Source organism: Mustelus asterias, chromosome 1 (genome assembly GCF_964213995.1).
Source record: "Mustelus asterias chromosome 1, sMusAst1.hap1.1, whole genome shotgun sequence".
Taxonomy (NCBI): Eukaryota; Metazoa; Chordata; class Chondrichthyes; order Carcharhiniformes; family Triakidae; genus Mustelus; species Mustelus asterias.
In genome coordinates this window covers 140236467-140254645 of record NC_135801.1, presented here as the reverse complement: position 1 = coordinate 140254645, position 18179 = coordinate 140236467, and the positions used below count along the sequence as shown (strand labels likewise).

The window sequence follows — 18179 nt, the reverse complement described above, 5'->3', positions numbered from 1 at the left end:
CGACATCATAAATTCAAAATGATAATCCATGTTTAAATCCCTCCATGGACTTGATTTTCCCGATCTTTTTAGCCTATTTTAACATTACAACACACTCTTCCCAGACCAAATTATCTGTTCCCTTGATTCCAGCTTGTGTATTTATTCATTCCTTTGTAATGAAATTCTTGTTTTTGAACCAGCAGTTGCAGTTTGGGGACTGTAGTTCCTGGTAGGCCTTGGGATTTCTGCTCATGTGCCAGCCTGAAACTTGCCACACGTGTGCAGTTTGGGTTTTTTAAAAACTTAGCTCGGGCCTTTCAGGCATGTGCCGGCCTAGAAAAGGCTGCACAAGTGTAGTTAGGTTTTTAATTCTTTAGGCTGGGAATGAGCTCCACACATATGGGCAAAGAAGTGAAACCTGGAACCAGAACACCATTTGAAAGGAAGTGTCCCAGGACACCGAGAAGCGGACAGGGAAGAGGAGGGGGTATGGAGAAGGATCCAAACCAGGGAGTGAGACATAGAGGTCCCAGAAAAAAGTCCCAGGCAGGGACAAGACAGGGATCAAAGATCCCATTGAGTCAAGATAAGTGACAGGAGCAGAGAAAAGGGCTCCAGGTTAAAGAAAGACTTGCAGTGAATATGCTTGGCCGAAGATCTGAAAATTGCTTGAAAGGTGAAGCTTAAATATACACTGATCCAGGGGACAGGAGTCTCAGAAGGTGGATCATTGTTGAAGCTGGATAAGTGGGGGAACATTTGAAGAGAATTCCAAGATGCGATGTTCAAGTCAGATTGGAAACCCTTGTGAGAAGGACAAAGTTTCTGTGAGACTGGCTGGCTCACAATGTGGCAGATGCTTGGGTGGGAAATCAATGGAACCTGATTTGGTCGCAACTGTCATTAACTTTGAAGTGTGGTATCTCTGACCACAGTTCCCTGTTAATTTATATGAACCTCATAAAGGCTAACATTCAGACTAAGTAAGGTAGATAATGTAAATTGTTGTATCTGAAGTTGTATGTGTCTGTAAACCTATTGCTGAGGTAAAAGAATAGTGTGATTTGAATAATTCTCTTGTGTTTGTATTGAGATCTTTCCAACCTTTTTGTCTGGTGTAACATAGTTCATTTTTCTTGTTTCAATAAATGTTTTATTCTTTGAATTAAGAGTTCATCAAACTCCTGTGAATGTGTTCAATAACTTGCTCCACAGTTTCTTTAGAAAATAAGGTTGGACTCTAGGATCTGATTTGCCCAGTATAAACTTTAGCTAGTACCATAATACCTTTACCCCATCATTGGCTGTTGTGCATTCACTTTCTTAGATTCTCTTCTATAATTCCTTTGCACCTCAAGTGTTTAAGAGCATCCTTAAGACTCCTGCCTTTGGCCAAGCTTGTGATCACTTCTGATAGATCTTTCGCTTGGAATTCAATTTTTTCTTGTGCATGTGAAATGCCTGGGAAGGTCTCTTTCCATCAAAGCCACTATATAAGTCCAAGTTGGTTTTTCACAATGGATAATTATGTAATAGGGCGCAGATTAACAGTGTAAAACAGTTAAAAGGGGAATTTACTTTTTTCTTTCTTGGAGGTAGGATAAAGCTGGCAAAGACTGCCCTTTCCTACTTGCCCTGAATAGTTGGTGATGGACTTTTTTAAAGAGCTGCAGTCTTAAAGTGGTGATTGTGTTTCTAGTGTTTAGTAGGGAATTCTAGAATACCAACCTCACTGGTAAAGAAATAATGATGTGCATCAAAGTCAGATTTGGATGTGAAGTTGGATCAGGAAGAGGTTGGATGTGGCTCTTGGGGCTAAGGGGATGTGGGGGTAAGGGGAGATCGGGATATTGGGTTCGATGATTGGGATGAGTGGCCTACTCTTGTGTCTAGTTTCTAAGTTGAAGTGAGGGCATTCCTACAATATTTTTGCTGTTGTCCTTGATGCTAGCATTCATGAGAAGGAAGATGCTGTAAGAAGTCTCACAACACCAGGTTAAAGTCCAGCAGGTTTATTTGGTAGCACAAGCCACTAGCTTTTGGAGCGCTGCCCCTTCATCAGGTGAGTGGGATCCCACTCACCTGGTGAAGGGGCAGCGCTCCGAAAGCTAGTGGCTTGTGCCACCAAATAAACCTGTTGGACTTTAACCTGGTGTTGTGAGACTTCTTACTGTGCTTACCCCAGTTCAATGCCGGCATCTCCACATCAAGGAAGATGTTGCCAAAGTAACCTTCCTGCCGTGCATCCTGTGGCTAATACAATTGCACAGTCACAGTGTAACTGGTAACTGATGGGATGGATGTGAGTTAAGTGGCAGATGTTTTGCTCAAGTGAAATGCTCTGTTGTGAATGGTATTGAATTTCTTAAAGAACAAGAACAAAGAACAGTCCAGCACAGGAAACAGGCCGTTCGGCCTTCCAAGCCTGTGCCACTCATTGGCCCAACTAGACCATTCGTTTGTATCCCTCCATTCCCAGAATGCTCATGTGACTATCCAGGTAAGTCTTAAACGATGCCAGCATGTCTGCCTCCACCACCCTACTTGGCAGCGCATTCCAGGCCCCCACCACCTTCTGTGTAAAAAAACATCCCTCTGATATCTGAGTTATACCTCGCCCCTCTCACCTTGAGCCCGTGACTTCTCGTGATCATCACCTCCGACCTGGGAAAAAGCTTTCCACTGTTCACCCTATCTATACCCTTCATAATTTTGTACACCTCTATTAGGTCTCCCCTCATTCTCTGTCTTTCCAGGGAGAACAAGCCCAGTTTACCCAATCTCTCCTCATAGCTAAGATCCTCCATACCAGGCAACATCCTGGTAAACCTTCTCTGCACTCTCTCTAAAGCCTCCACGTCCTTCTGGTAGTGCGGTGACCAGAACTGGACGCAGTACTCCAAATGTGGCCTAACCAGCGTTCTATATAGCTGCAACATCAGACTCCAGCTTTTATACTCTATACCCCGTCCCATAAAGGCAAGCATACCATATGCCTTCTTCACCACCACCTCCACCTGTGCTGCCACCTTCAAGAATTTGTGGACTTGCACACCTAGGTCCCTCTGTGTTTCTATACTCTTGATGGCTCTGCCATTTATTGTATAACTCCCCCCTACATTAGTTCTTCCAAAATGCATCATTTTGCATTTATCTGGATTAAATTCCATCTGCCATTTCTCCGCCCAATTTTCCAGCCTATCTATATATATCCTGCTGTATTGTCCGACAATGTTCATCGCCATCTGCAAGTCCAGCCAACTTCGTGTCATCCGCAAACTTGCTGATAACACCAGTTACACCTTCCAAATCATTTATATATATCACAAATAGCAGAGGTCCCAGTACAGAGCCCTACGGAACACCACTGGTCACAGACCTCCAGCCGGAAAAAGAGCCTTCGACTGCTACCCTCTGTCTCCTGTGGCCAAGCCAGTTCTCTACCCATCTAGCCACCTCTCCTTGTATCCCATGAGCCTTAACCAACCTGCCATGAGGGACTTTGTCAAATGCCTTACTGAAATCCATATAGACGACATCCATGGCCCTTCCTTCGTCAACCGTTTTTGTCACTTCCTCAAAAAACTCCACCAAATTTGTAAGGCATGACCTTCCTCTTACAAAACCATGCTGTCTGTCACTAATGAGATTGTTCCGTTCAAAAATGCACATACATCCTGTCTCTAAGAATCCTCTCCAACAACTTCCCTACCACGGACGTCAAGCTCACTGGCCTATAATTACCTGGGTTATCCCTGCTATTCTTCTTAAATAACGCTATCCTCCAATCTTCAGGGACCTCACCTGTGTCCAATGAAGAGACAAAGATTTCCGTCAGAGGCCCAGCAATTACATCTCTTGTCTCCCTGAGCAGTCTAGGATAGATGCCATCAGGCCCTGGGGATTTGTCCGCTTTAGTGTTACCTAAGAAACCTAACACTTCCTCCCTTGAGCCCATACAGTTGGCTATCCTCTTGACTTGAGCCTTATAATAATGGAGAGGTTTTTAGGTGAGCTACCTGACACCTTGCCCAGTTTCTGCAATGCTCTTATAGCCACAGTATTAGTGTGCTGTTTCAACTAAGTTTCTGATCAGTTGTGACTCGATGTTAGTGGGGAGACCCTAAATTATAGTGGTATCATTAAGATCAGAGAGATACCTGGGCTTTCTGTGATGGTCACTAACTGACATTTCAGTTAGTGACACTAACTGAATGCACCACTTATAAACACAACCCGGTTGTTACCCAGTTGCTGCTGGTGTAGGCTGTTTCCTCATCAGAGGAATTATGAGTGGAGCAGCACAGTTTAATTGTCAGGGAAAGCCCCTGCTTCCACATAGCCTTTGAATTTGAAGGAACCTTACTGAATACTGGCAAATCGATATTGTTTGATGGCACTATTGATGGTTCCTTTCATCATTTTTCTTATGATAGTAGTAGGCTTATCTATTCAGCAAAGACTGATTTGATTTATTATTGTCACATGTATTAGTATTCAGTGAGAAGTTTGTTTCTTGCATGCTATCCAGGCAAAGCATACCATTCATAGAGAAGGAAAGGAGTGTATAATGTAGTATTACAGTCATAGCTAGGGTGTTGAGAAAGATCAGCTTAATGCGAGATAGGTCCATTCAGAAGTCTGATGGCAGCAGGGAAGAAGCTGTTCTTGAGTCGGTTTGTACATGATTTCAGACTTTTGTATCTTTTTCCCGACGGAAGGTAGAAGAGAGAATGTCTGGGGTGCGTGGGGTCCTTAATTAGGCTGGCTGCTTTGCCGAGGCAGCGGGGTGTGTAGACAGAGTCAGTGGGTGGAAGACGGGTTTGCGTATTGGACTGAGCTTCATTCACAAACCTTTGTAGTTTCTTGCAATTCTTGGGCAGAGCAGGAGCCATACCAAGCTGTGATACAATCAGAAAGAATGCTTTTTATGGTGGATCTGTAAAAGTTGGTGAGAGTCGTCGGACATGCCAAATTTCCTTAGTCTTCTGAGAGAGTAGAAGTGTTGGTGGGCTTTCTTAACTATAGTGTTGGCATGGGGGGATCAAGACAGGTTGTTGGTGATCTGGACACCTAAAAACTTGAAGCTCTCGACAGATGTGGGATATAGATAGATAGATAGAATCCTACAGTGCAGAAAGAGGCCATTCGGCCCATCGAGTCTGCACCAACCACAATCCCACCCAGGCCCTATCCACATATCCCTACGTATTTACCCACTACCCCTCTAACCTATGCATCTCGGGACACTAAGGGGCAATTTAGAATGGCCAATCAACCTAGCCCGCACATCTTTGGACTGTGGGAGGAAACCGGAGCACCCGGAGGAAACCCATGCAAACACAGGGAGAATGTGCAAACTCCACACAGACAGCGACCCGAACCGGGATTCGAACCCAGGTCCCTGGAGCTGTGAAGCAGCAGTGCTAACCACTGTGCTACCGTCCCGCCCAACAATTTCAGCCACTGTAGATCATTGTTATCACAATGTTTTGTGTTGAAACCACCAGATAATGGGAACAGTTGATGGGTGATGGTCATCAGATTAGGTTCATCCTTTTGTTTAGTAATAAGGCATAACTGGGCAAAGATTCCATTGTCAGTTCGATTAGAAGTTAGAATTAGGATAGTCCATGGAGGCTTCAGTTTTCCTTTATTATAGTGCAAATTTTTCTTTTCTTCATCCGTGTCAATGAAGAATGAATGGGATGTCACTTGTCTTTTCAGACACAAGACCATCAACTGTCCACTCCTACAGCTAGCTCTGACGTACAGGTTCTGAGCCACCCACCGCTGGCGTTTTATCAGGATCAACATTTGTTCTGTCCCATGCACTCAAAAAATTCTTAATATTTCATGGAAAGTTTGAAAGCATGTCAAAGCTGAGGTATATGGGTAGCAATATGGAAGAATTCAACCTGATTTACCTAAAATTCAGTAAGCTGCTCCAAAAAGAATAAAATCTCTAGTCTGACATTGTAAATTAAATCCTGGTTTGAGTATGAATTAGAATTCCAATGTAATATATTTGAAATTTTCTATATTTCTAAATGATTGGATTGATTGGGTATATCATTTACTACCATGTTAAACGTATCGGAATTTGCGAGCTGGCTAAAAGATTGCAGCCCAGAATTCCAGTTCTTACATGGATGTAGATCATTGTAAAAATGGCCAAAGTTGAGATAATGCTTTCTATTTTTCTATTTCCAAATCTAATATTCAAGCCTTTGCATGTATTCTACCTAACAGTCATTGAGCCAAGCATTTTAAAAATCTTCAACTTTACTTCTGCCTTAACAGTACTTTGGAAAATAAAAATTAGGTCAGGCAAGAGCTAAGAATAAACAATGATCCCAATTCCCATAGCACTCCGCTAAATCACCTTATTTCTTGTTACCATGCTCCAACTGTCTTCTCCTGGTTTTGTTGAAATACAAATGTAAACACCTGTTTGAGGATTGAATTGAGTTGAGTTGTTCAATGAAAACAGAAATGCGCTGCAGGTCTGTTAATATCTGGAGAGAGAAACACAAGTTAATATTTGCATCTACCTGGCAGTGTGGAAAATTGCCTAAGTATGTTCTGCACGCAAAAAGCAAGACACATTCAACCCAGCCAATTACTGGCGCATCAGTTTATTCTGAATCATCAGTAAACTGATGGAAAGGAATCATCAACAGTGCTATCAAGCAACGTTTGCTTCGCAATAACCTGCTCACTGAAGCTCTGTCTGGTTGCTAATAGGGCCACTCACCTCCTTACCTTATCTCAGCCTTGGTACAGACATGGACAAAAGAGCCGAACTCCAGAGTTAAGGTAAAAATGACTGCCCTTGACATCAAGGAGCCCTAGCAAAACTGAAGAGAATAGGAATCAAGGGTTGCAGTCGGACCTGGCACAAAGGAAGATGGTTGTGGTTATTGGAGGTCAAGCATCTCAGTTCCATTATATCACTGCAGAAGTTCCTCAAGGTGGTGTCCTATGTCCAACCATCTTCAGCTATTTCATCAAGGACCTTCCTTCCATCGGCAGGTCAGAAGTGTGGATGTTCACTGATTATTGCACAGTGTTCACCATTCATAACTCAGATACTAAAGCAGTCCATGTCCAAATGCAGCAAGACCTGGACAGTATTCAGGTTTGAGCTAACAAGTGGCAAATAACATTCGTGCCACATGGTGCCAGGCAATGACCATGTCCACATGAACTAAAGGCAGCCAGCACTTGTAAAACGATACCCGAACAAGGATCAAGATTGTAGATGAGAGAAAATGAACAGAAAAAGTAGGAGGGTAATTAACACCTAATGAGGAAGTTAGGCATGGAAGTGATATTTGGAGGCACCAACTATTTTCCAATTTCTGCAAGCCATCAAAACTGGCTCAAATTATCAAGCAGTCCTTGCAACTTATCTCCATTTTTCAACTGAGATCTTTATGGAAGAATCACCTATTTGTCTGTCAGTTGTAGCTGCTTCCATTGATATTTGGATGAATTTATGGTGCGGAAAACAGCAATTGATTCTGTCTTTAGAACTCAAGTACAATAGATGAATATGTATCCAGGTGACTTTACTGCCTCTCAATAACATGTTTGTCAAAGTGGTATAGCCAGTGTTCAAATGGAATATCAGTCATGCACGTCTTCTAGTCTGCATTGTTCAGGTACACTGAGGGAGAATTTAGTGTGGCCAATCAACCTAACCTGCACATTTTTGGACTGTGGCAGGAAACCGGAGCACCCGGAGGAAACGCACACAGACACGGAGAATGTGCAAACTCCACGCAGTCACCCAAGCCAGCAATTGAACCTGGGACCCTGGCGATGTGAGGCAGCAGTGCTAACCACTGTGCCACCCGATAATTGCAGTGTAGACTGTGTAGTGAAGATTCACCTGAATGATACCAGGATCGGAGATTTTTTTTTACACACCAGATTAGAGGAAATTAATGAATGGCCTATTGGGGTTTTCAAAGTTTTGAACAGCTTTAAGAGGCTAAGTAATGCAAGATTCTTTCCTTTTTTTTGTGTATGGGTACTTAAATGTTATAATTGAATAATTAAGGAGATGGGTTAGAATTTAACAGAAGTAAGTATTTAGGCAAGACTAATATTATTTAGAAAGGGTTTTGGATCAAGTGATGCGGTGAATAGGCAGGGAGCTGCTTTAGGAATGCTCCCATTGAAGAGTTTGTATTCACGCAAGCAAAATAAGTTGAATGGCATGCAAATATATGTCTGTAATTACTCAAAATGCTTTGGACCGAAAGGTTAATTTCCTCTTGGTTGCACCAGGGAGTTTAGGATTTACAAGCAATGCATATTTCTCAGCAGCATGTTACAGCTGCTAATTCACCCCAGGTTTGTCTATTTACAGCAATTGTACATTGTGGTCATAAGTAACACATCACCTGATTTGTCATAAAGATTGCCATGGGAGGATAATGCAAATAATTTTCTACACCCACATTGTTCAAGCATCAAAAGTTTTAGCAATTTTGTTTCTAGCATAAAGTTCCTGCGGTTTATGGGCTGTGTCTGTAGCTTCTTCTGGACTAGAGTTGTCAAGTTGACAATGAGCAGCTTTTCTTGGAGTCAGTTGCCTTCCTTGAGTGGCTTGCTTATTAATCCATATCTCATATCAGCTGAGTGGTCCTTAAAGAAGGGTAGTGTCCTGTGCCCAACCATCTTCAGATTGGCTCCAAGAACTATATTCCCCCCGCCCCCCCTCTCTCTCTCTCTCTCTCTCTCTCTCTCTCTCTCTCTCTCTCTCCCCCCCCCCCCCCCCCCCCAGTCCCCCCCCCCCCCCCCCCCCAGTCCTACCATTCTTGGAATCAGTCTGGTAAACCTTTTATAGCAACAACATCCTTCCTCGGGTAAGGAAACCAAAATTGCACACATTATTGCAGGTGTGGCCTCAATAAAGCCCTGTATAATTACAGTAAAACATCCCTGCCCCTGCACACAAATCATCTCACTATGAAGGCCAACATACCATTTGATTTGATTTATTATTGTCACATGTATTAGTATACAGTGAAAAGTGTTGTTTCTTGCATGTTATACAGACAAAACATACTGTTCATAGAGAAGGAAAGGAGAGAGTGCAGAATGTAGTGTTACAGTCATAGTTAGAGTGTAGAGAAAGATCAACTTAATGCAAGGTAGGTCCATTCAAAAGTCTGATTGCAGCAGGGAAGAAGCTGTTCTTGAGTCAGTTGCTATGTGACCTCAGATATTGCATCTTTCTCCCGACAGAAGAAGGTGGAAGAGAGTATGTCTGGGGTACGTGGGGTCCTTGATTATGTTGGCTGCTTTTCCGAGGCAGCGGGAAGTGTAGATAGAGTCAGTGGATGGGAGGCTGGTTTGTGTGATGGACAGGGCTTTGTTCGAGCCCCCGAACAAATAGTACTTCTTTCAACCCAGGCACAACAGAAATTCATCCCAAGGAGGAGGAAACATGCTAAGGGGAGGACGAGGCATCCATGGCTGACGAGGGAAGTCAAGGACAGCATAAAAGCGAAAGAAAAAGCCTACAAAGTGTTAAGGATTAATGGGAAGCCAGAGGATTGGGAAGCCTTGAAAAGCGAGCAGAGGACAACTAAAAAAGCAATAAGGGGGGAGAAGATGGAATATGAGTGTAAGCTAAATAGTAATATAAAAGAAGATAGGAAGAGTATATAAAAGGTAAGAGAGAGGCAAAAATAGCCATTGGACCACTGGAAAATGAGGCTGGCGAAGTAGTAATAGGAAGCAAAGCAATGGCAGAGGAACTGAACAGTTACTTTGCATCAGTCTTCACGGTGGAAGACACCAATGGGATGCCAGTGCTCCAGGAGAGCCAGGGGGCACACATGAGTGTAGCGGCCATCACTAAGGAGAAGGTTCTGGGGAAACTGGAAGGTCTGAAGGTGGATAAATCACCTGGACCGGATGGACTACACCCCAAGGTTCTAAAAGAGATAGCTGAGGAAATTGTGGAGGCATTGGTGATGATCTTTCAGGAATCACTGGAGGCAGGGAGGGTACCAGAGGACTGGAAAGTAGCTAATGTAATGCTGCTGTTTAAGAAGGGAGGGAGGCAGCAGACGGGAAATTATAGGCCGATTAGCCTGACTTCAGTCATTGGCAAGATTTTAGAGTCCATTATTAAAGATGAGATCGTGGACTACTTGGAAGTGCATGATAAAATAGTCAGCACGGCTTCGTCAGGGAGAGGTCATGTCTGACAAATCTGTTAGAGTTCTTTGAGGAGGTAACAAGGAAGTTAGATAAAGGAGAACCAGTGGACGTGATTTCCAAAAGGCCTTTGACAAGGTGCCGCATAGGAGACTGTTAAATAAGTTAAGTGCCCATGGTGTTAAGGGTAAGATCCTGGCATGGATAGAGGATTGGCTGACTGGCAGAAGGCAGAGAGTGGGGATAAGGGGTTTTTTCTCAGGATGGCAGCCGGTAACTAGTGGTGTGCCTCAGGGGTCAGTGCTGGGACCACAATTTTTCACAATATACATTAATGATTTGGAGGAAGGAACTGAAGGCACTGTTGCTAAGTTTGCAGATGATACAAAGATATGTAGAGGGACAGGTAGTATTGAGGAAGCAGGGGGGCTGCAGAGGGACTTGGACAGGTTAGGAGAATGGGCAAAGAAGTGGCAGATGGAATACAATGTGGAAAAGTGAGATTATGCACTTTGGAAGGAGGAATGGAGGCATAAGACTATTTTCTAAATGGGAAAATGCTTAGGAAATCAGAAACACAAAGGGACTTGGGAGTCATTGTTCAAGATTCTCTTAAAGTTAACGTGCAGGTTCAATCGGCAGTTAGGAAGGCAAATGAAATGTTAGCATTCATGTCGAGAAGGCTAGAATACAAGAGCAGGGATGTACTTCTGAGGCTGTATAAGGCTCTGGTCAGACCCCATTTGGAGTATTGTGAGCAGTTTCGGGCCTTCTTTGATTATGAGCATGGAGGGGGATGTTGCAGACACTCCTATATGTGGTTTTTGAATGTGTGCAATAAACTAACCTGAGTTAGTTTATTGAACCGGATCACACTAAAACTGAGGGGTTGGGATCTTTTGTTTACGGATCGGGTGCTGAGAAGAAAAAACAGTGCTGTTTGAACTGAACTCCCACCTGTCCATAACATGAAGGAGGGCAAGCCCGTAATGGTGCACATGGCCTTTGCAATGAACATGCTCAAGGATTAAATGGCTACGTTCCTTATTATATTTATGTACGAATGCACTTGACTTTTAAAAACAAATACATTTTGTACTGGGTGTTGTTTAATTCCACTGTTTCTACATGGAGGTCTACACCTTCCTTCTGGCTTCCTCCATGGTTAACATTACCTTGTTTTTTTAATTTATAGGGCGTTTGTGCTGATCAATCAAAAGTTACAGCCTATCATCGATTTCAGACTGTGGAGATGAACAATTTGGTTCTTGGAGAGCTGAAAAGGATCTTGGATATTAAGGCTGATCATTTGCATCAAACGCTGGCTTTACATGCCTATACCTCAGTGCTTTCTCGCCTACAGGTGGAATCTTACATTTACAGGTTGTTGAACAGCTCTTCAGCATTTAGAGCAGTGGCAGTTCTGCAGAGACAAGGTTAGTATACCATGAGTCAATAGTTCATTTTAGTGTGCATTTATATCTTTATTTCTACTCTATTCTAATCCACTAGGGCTTTTTAATCGGCACTAAATCCTAAAAGTGTGCCTTCTCCAATTGGAAAGTGCAAATAGCGTCTTTATTTTGACCATGTCTGATTATATTGACTTCAAGGCAAGAATTCTATGAAAAAGAATAAATTCCTGGAACTGTGAAATAAAAATTCTGGAAATGAATGAGGTCAAGTAACATCTGAAACAGAAAGATAAATAGATTTGGGATCACCCCCATCTCTATAACCTTTTCCAGCTCTGCAATCTTCCCATAACTCTCTGTTGTTGGCCTCATGCCACCATTGACAGCCTTGCCATCGGCAGTTGGTAGGATTCTTCCCTACTTTTATTGGTAATTACATTATTGTACCATTTTAATATTAGCAGTTTAATGTCATGCAGTTAAAAGCTATTAGCAACACTAGTTCCAACTTGGATAGGAATCATTTTGTCGAATTCGATCATGTATCCATCTGTGATGTATTCCCTTACCTTAATGTTTTGTCTATCGTTAATCATATCTATATTCATTGAAACTGTAAATTTAGCAAATACAGAATAAAGCCCACTGTTAGTTTTACGATGGAATTACCCCTTTAAATATGATTTTAAGTTTAACTTTAAATAATAAACATGATGAAAATGCAATTTTGTAGCACTGGTACTTATTCTTACTTCCATACAGATGATCAAGAAGTAGATTGCAGCCATTCAGATCTGCAACTTTTAAAAGAAAGTATCAGTGTACTCTTCACTTTTACCCGAAGAACAAAAGAAGATAGTCAATTCCACAGTGATATTCTTCTCTGGCTACAGAAATTGGTATGCAATTACAATATTGGATCTTAAAATGTCCGTTAGATAATTATACTGTCTTGTGGATGAATTTAGTGCTTCAGTTTCTTCCTTGTTCTACCCTCATACATCACCACTGGACACTAGTAATATTAATTGTATGCTGTGCTCAACATTTAACACCCATTTATAGAGCCATAGAGGTTCACAGCATGGAAACAGGCCCTTCGGCCCACTTGTCCATGCCGCCCTTTTTTTTAACGAGTAAGCTAGTCCTAATTGTCCGCATTTGGCCCATATCCCTTGATAGCCACCTTGCTCATGCAACTATCTAAAAGCTTTTTAAAAGTCAAAATTGTACCCGCCTCTACTACTACCTCTGGCAGCTTGTTCCAGACACTCACCACCCTCTCTGTGAAAAAATTGCCCCTCTGGACCCTTTTGTATCTCTCCCCTCTCATTAAACCTATGCCCTTTAGTTTTAGACTCCCCTACCTTTAGGAAAAGATATTGACTACCTAGCTGATCTGTGCCCCTCATTATTTTATAGACCTTTATAAGATCACCCCTACGCTCCAGAGAAAAAAGTTCCAGTCTATCCAGCTTCTCCTTAACTCAAACCATCAACTCCCAGTATATCCTAGTAAATCTTTTCTGCACTCTTTCTAGTTTAATAATATCCTTTCTATAATAGGGTGACCAGAATTGCACACACTGTTCCAAGTGTGCCCTTACCAATGTCTTGTACAACTTCAACAAGATGTCCCAACTCCTGTATTCAATGTTCTGACGAATGAAACCAAGCATTCCAAACGCCGCCTTCACCACCCTGTCCACCTGTGACTCCACTTTTAATGAGCTATGAACATGTACCCCTAAATCTCTTTGTTCTATAACCCTCCCCAATGCCCTATCATTAACTGAGTCCATTTCTTTGAGCTGTGCTAGTCTCACGTAATTTAATTATTAAATACTCATCATTATGTATATACATGTTGTGTCACAAAACTGCAGTTCTGTGGCCATGTGGGGAAAAAACAATCATAGAATCATAGAAACCCTACATTGCAGAAAGAGGCCATCTGGCCCATCGAGTCTGCACCGACCACAATCCCACCCAGGCCCTACCCCCATATCCCTACATATTTACCCGCTAATCCCTCTAACCTACGCATCTCCGGACATTAAGGGGCAATTTTAGCATGGCCAATCAACCTAACCCACATATCTTTGGACTGTGGGAGGAAACCGGAGCACACGGAGGAAACCCACGCAGACATGAGGAGAATGTGCAAACTCCACACCAACAGTGACCCAAGCCGAGAATCGAACCCAGGTCCCTGGATCTGTGAAGCAGCAGTGCTAACCACTGTGCTACCATGCCGCCCTTTTACCATTCAGCCCATGTAGCCTGCACCAACAACAATCCCACCCAGGTTCGATCCCCGTAACCTCACATATTTACCCAGCTAATCCCTGACACTAAGGGGCAATTTAGCATGGTCAATCAACCTAACCCTTGGCCAATCAACCTAACCCAGACTCGAAACGTTGGCTCTATTCTCTCTCCACAGATGCTGTCAGATCTGCTAAGATTTTCCAGCATTTTCTTTTTTTTGTTTCAGATTCCAGCATCCACAGTATTTTGCCTTTATCCAAGATATATCGGCCTTAGAAGGTTTACAGCACAGATTCATATGTATCTGGTCCATTGGGTTAAATTATGAGACTACTGTGCATAAATCTGGTTTGTACTCTCTCACGTTTTAGAAAGTTGAGGGGTGACGTAATCTAGAAAATCATAAAAGGGATTTGATTGGGTAGAGTCAGAGAAACGATTTCCTCTGGTGAAGGAAATTCAGATGAAAAAAACTAAGGAACCATAACAGTGGAAAAAATTCCTTATCCGCTCTGTCCATGTCCCTCATAATCTTGTACACATCGATCAGGTCACCCCTCAGTTTTCTCTACTCCAAAGAAAACAACCCAAGTCTATCCAACCTCGCTTCATAAAATAAATTTTCCATCCCACGCAGCATCCTGGTGAATCTCCTCTGCACCCCCACTGTATTAAAACTTCTGAAAACTTTGCAAGTATGCAATTCAATTAGATCATTGCTGTACATCAACTCCATTTAACTGCCTTTGTTCCATCACCCTTGATATCCTTACTCAACAAAAATCCATCTCAATCTTAAAAATTTCAATTGACCCAGCATCGTTTTAGCGAAAGGAGTTTTGAATTTGCACTATTCTCTAAGTAGAATAAGCAGCTTCTTGATTTCACTCTTATTTTTAAAAATTTGCTCCCTTCATCTGAATTTCCTTCACCAGAGGAAATCGTTTCTCTGATTCAACCCAATCAAATCTCTTTTATGATTTTCTAGATTACATCACCCCTCAACTTCTAAAACGTGAGAGAGTACAAACCAGATTTATGCACAGTAGTCTCATAATTTAACCCAATGGACCAGATACATATGAATCTGTGCTGTAAACCTTCTAAGGCCGATATATCTTCTCAGATAAAGGCAAAATTCTGTGGATGCTGGAATCTGAAACAAAAAAAGAAAATGCTGGAAAATCTTAACAGATCTGACAGCATCTGTGGAGAGAGAATAGAGCCAACGTTTCGAGTCTGGATGACCCTTCATCAGAGGGGTCTTCTTCTTTGATGTCCAGTGCCTCAAATGTAATGCCGTACATTTGGACTGCTGCATACAATTCTGATTGCCCTGCTATAGGAAGGATGTTATTAAACTGGAAAGGGTGCAAAAAAGATTTACAAGGATGTTACCAGGACTTGAAGCTTTGAATCATAAGGAGAGGCTGGATAGGCTAGGACTCTTTTCCCTGGAGCTTAGGAGAATGAGGGATGACCTTATAGAGGTTTATAAAATCATGAGGGGCATAGATAAGGTAAATAGCCAAGGTCTTTTCCACAGGGTAGGGGAGTCCAAAACTAGATGGCATAGGTTTAAGGTGAGAGGGGAAAGATTTAAAAGGGACCCGAGGGGCAACTTTTTCACACAGAGGGTGGTTCGTATATGCGATAAGAAGCCTCACAACACCAGGTTAAAGTCCAACAGGTTTATTTGGAATCGTCAGAGTGGGTGCGTGTATGGAATGAGCTGCCAGAGGAGGTGGTAGAGGCAGGTACAATTACAGCACTTAAAAGGTATTTGGACAGGTATGTGGATGTGAAAGGTTTACGTGAATGGAACTAGTTCAGTTTAGGAAACCTGGTCGGCATGGCTGAATTGGACCGAAACATCTCTCTGACTATAACTTCCAGAGGGTTCTGATGTAAAATCAGCAGCTAAAGCATCACTTCCTCACTTTTATATTCTAATTCCCTTACAATAAAGAGCAACATTCCATTAACCTTTTTTTAATAAATCTCTGTTCTTTTGCTCTAGCTTTCAGTGATTTATACACATGGACATCTAAATTCCATTGCTCCTCTGCAGTTCCTAATCTCATTGAATTTCATGTCATGATTTTGATGACTCATTCAGTCTATCAATTACCCTTGATAAATTCCTCCTTCCATCCACACTTTACTATATCTCCTAATGTAGTGTCATATGCAAACTTGGATATACAATTCTCTATTCCTTCATCCAAATCATTATTATATGTGGTTAAAATCTGAGGCCCCAGAAGAGATTCTGGAAAACGGTTAGATTCTGTTTTAAAGGTGTAACCAATGAGAAAAGTTACTTTTCTGTGATATTTTCCTTCATCTTAGCAGTGAGGCAAAGCAATTTATAGAAGTCACCTTGTCTTATTTTCTGTACTATAATTCTATTTGTTAATTAATAATAATGAATCCTTTTAGGTTGCAGTGTTACACAGAGTTGGCTCCGCTGCTGACCACCTCTTTCTTTTGAGTCACATTCTCAGATGCCCAGGTGGTGTCAGCAAATGGGCAGCCCCATTTTTAAAGGTATGAATTTACTCTCTGCATGAAACCATTGCAACCTTGCTTTTGTTTTAATTTAATAATCAAAGAAAATTAGGCTTTTTCAATTTCTGGAATGTTATGATTTCAGTTGTGATAAAATACCAGGAATATCTAGCAGTACAGATGTCAATGTTTTATGGTTTGCCAGTTTGAATACTTTTTTTAATTGATGCGCAATACTTGACATTTTGAGATTCAGAAACTCAGCATACTCTCTAAATTGTAGCTGCTTCAAGGTATAGTTCAAAATGTTGCTGAGGGATTTTTTTGATTCACGAACAAATCCCCAGAGACTGCCACAGCACAGCAGGTGATGGTCTCTATAACTTCCTTTTTGTAATTGAGTCTATTGATAGTTAATTATTTGCTTGTTTGCCTAATTGTACAATATTTAAGGAGTTTTTTAAAAACTCAAAGATAGCAAAAGCATAAATATGATCTGTACTGTACCCAATTCAAAAATGTTGGCAATAATCATTTTTTTAAAAATCCAGAGCTATTCTACATTGTCATTGAGCTGACAGTAGTGTATTGATGGGATATAATAGTTGGGTAGTTATGTTACTAGATTAGTAATATAGAGGTCTGAACTAATAATCCAGAGAATTTGATGAATTCAGATCCCACTGTGGGAATTTTAATTCAATTTATAAAAGAAACTCTAGATATTTTTTAAAAAACTGACAGTAAAAATGAACACCTAGCTGCCGGATTGTATTAGAAATCCTTAGTCTGCAATCACCTGTAGTTTGTGTCAGAATGAGCAGTAGGAGGAAAGATTAATATGCCAGACATCCCAAGGAAACTAATATTGAATCAGGGTGAAGGACTCGTCAAAATTAACTTAAGAAAAAGAATGGTACTAAAGAATGATAGATCCCCAGGGACAGATGGGTTTTCATCCCAGGGTCTTAAAGGAAGTGGATGAGAACATTGCAGGTACACTAATTAGAATATCTTGAAGTTCTCTTGATTCGGGAATTGTTCCTTTGCATTCAAAAATTGCACAGCTTACTTCCCTATTTAAGAAAGGTGGGATAGGGGAATCAAACAGTTAGCTTAAATTTGCTGAAGTCTCTAATTAAAAATAGAGTGATGAAGTACCTTGAAATTTTCAGCTGATCTGAGTGAGCTAACATGGATTTGTAAAGGATAGATTGTGCCTAACAAACGCAATTTAATGTTTTGAAGAGGTGCCTCAAGTATCATAGAATCCTTACAGTACAGAAGTAGGCCATTCAGCCCATTGAGTCTGTACTGACCACAGTCCCACCCAGACCCTATTCCCGTAACCCCACACATTTATTTACCCTGCTAATCCTCCAACACTATGGTTAATTGAGCATGGCCAATCCACCTAACCCGCACATCTTTGGACTGCGGGAGGAAACCGGAGAACTCGGAGGAAATCCACACAGACATGGGGAGAAAGTGCAAACTCCACTCAGTCACCTGAGGCTGGAATTGAACCTGAGCCCCTGGTGCTGTGAGACAGCAGTGCCAACCACAGTGCCACCATGCACAGCGGATAGAAGAAAGTCTGTGGATATTATTTATATGGACTTCCAGGGGGCATTTGGTCACGTTCTTCATAGATTGTAAGCCGAATTGGCATTCAAGGCAAATTATTGAATTGGTTAGAAAATCGATTAAACGGCAAGGGACAAGTCAGGGATAATTGGTAGGATGAACTCGTGATATCTCTCAAGCATCTGCATTGAGGCTTCAACTATTCAGTATTTATTAACAACTTAGACAGGG

General features: G+C 41.7%; 1 protein-coding gene across 3 annotated transcripts in view; it reads left to right on the top strand.

Moving 5' to 3' along the window:
* The window catches only part of epg5 (ectopic P-granules autophagy protein 5 homolog (C. elegans)), a 147460-nt gene that overhangs the window by 3429 nt on the left and 125852 nt on the right, over nucleotides 1–18179 (top strand). For all 3 annotated transcript variants that reach the window (XM_078219496.1, XM_078219487.1, XM_078219488.1), the window contains exons 3-5: nucleotides 11360–11600; nucleotides 12342–12478; nucleotides 16293–16400. In XM_078219496.1, coding sequence (XP_078075622.1) covers nucleotides 11360–11600; nucleotides 12342–12478; nucleotides 16293–16400 — 486 coding nt within the window. The remainder of the gene's footprint in view (nucleotides 1–11359; nucleotides 11601–12341; nucleotides 12479–16292; nucleotides 16401–18179) is intronic.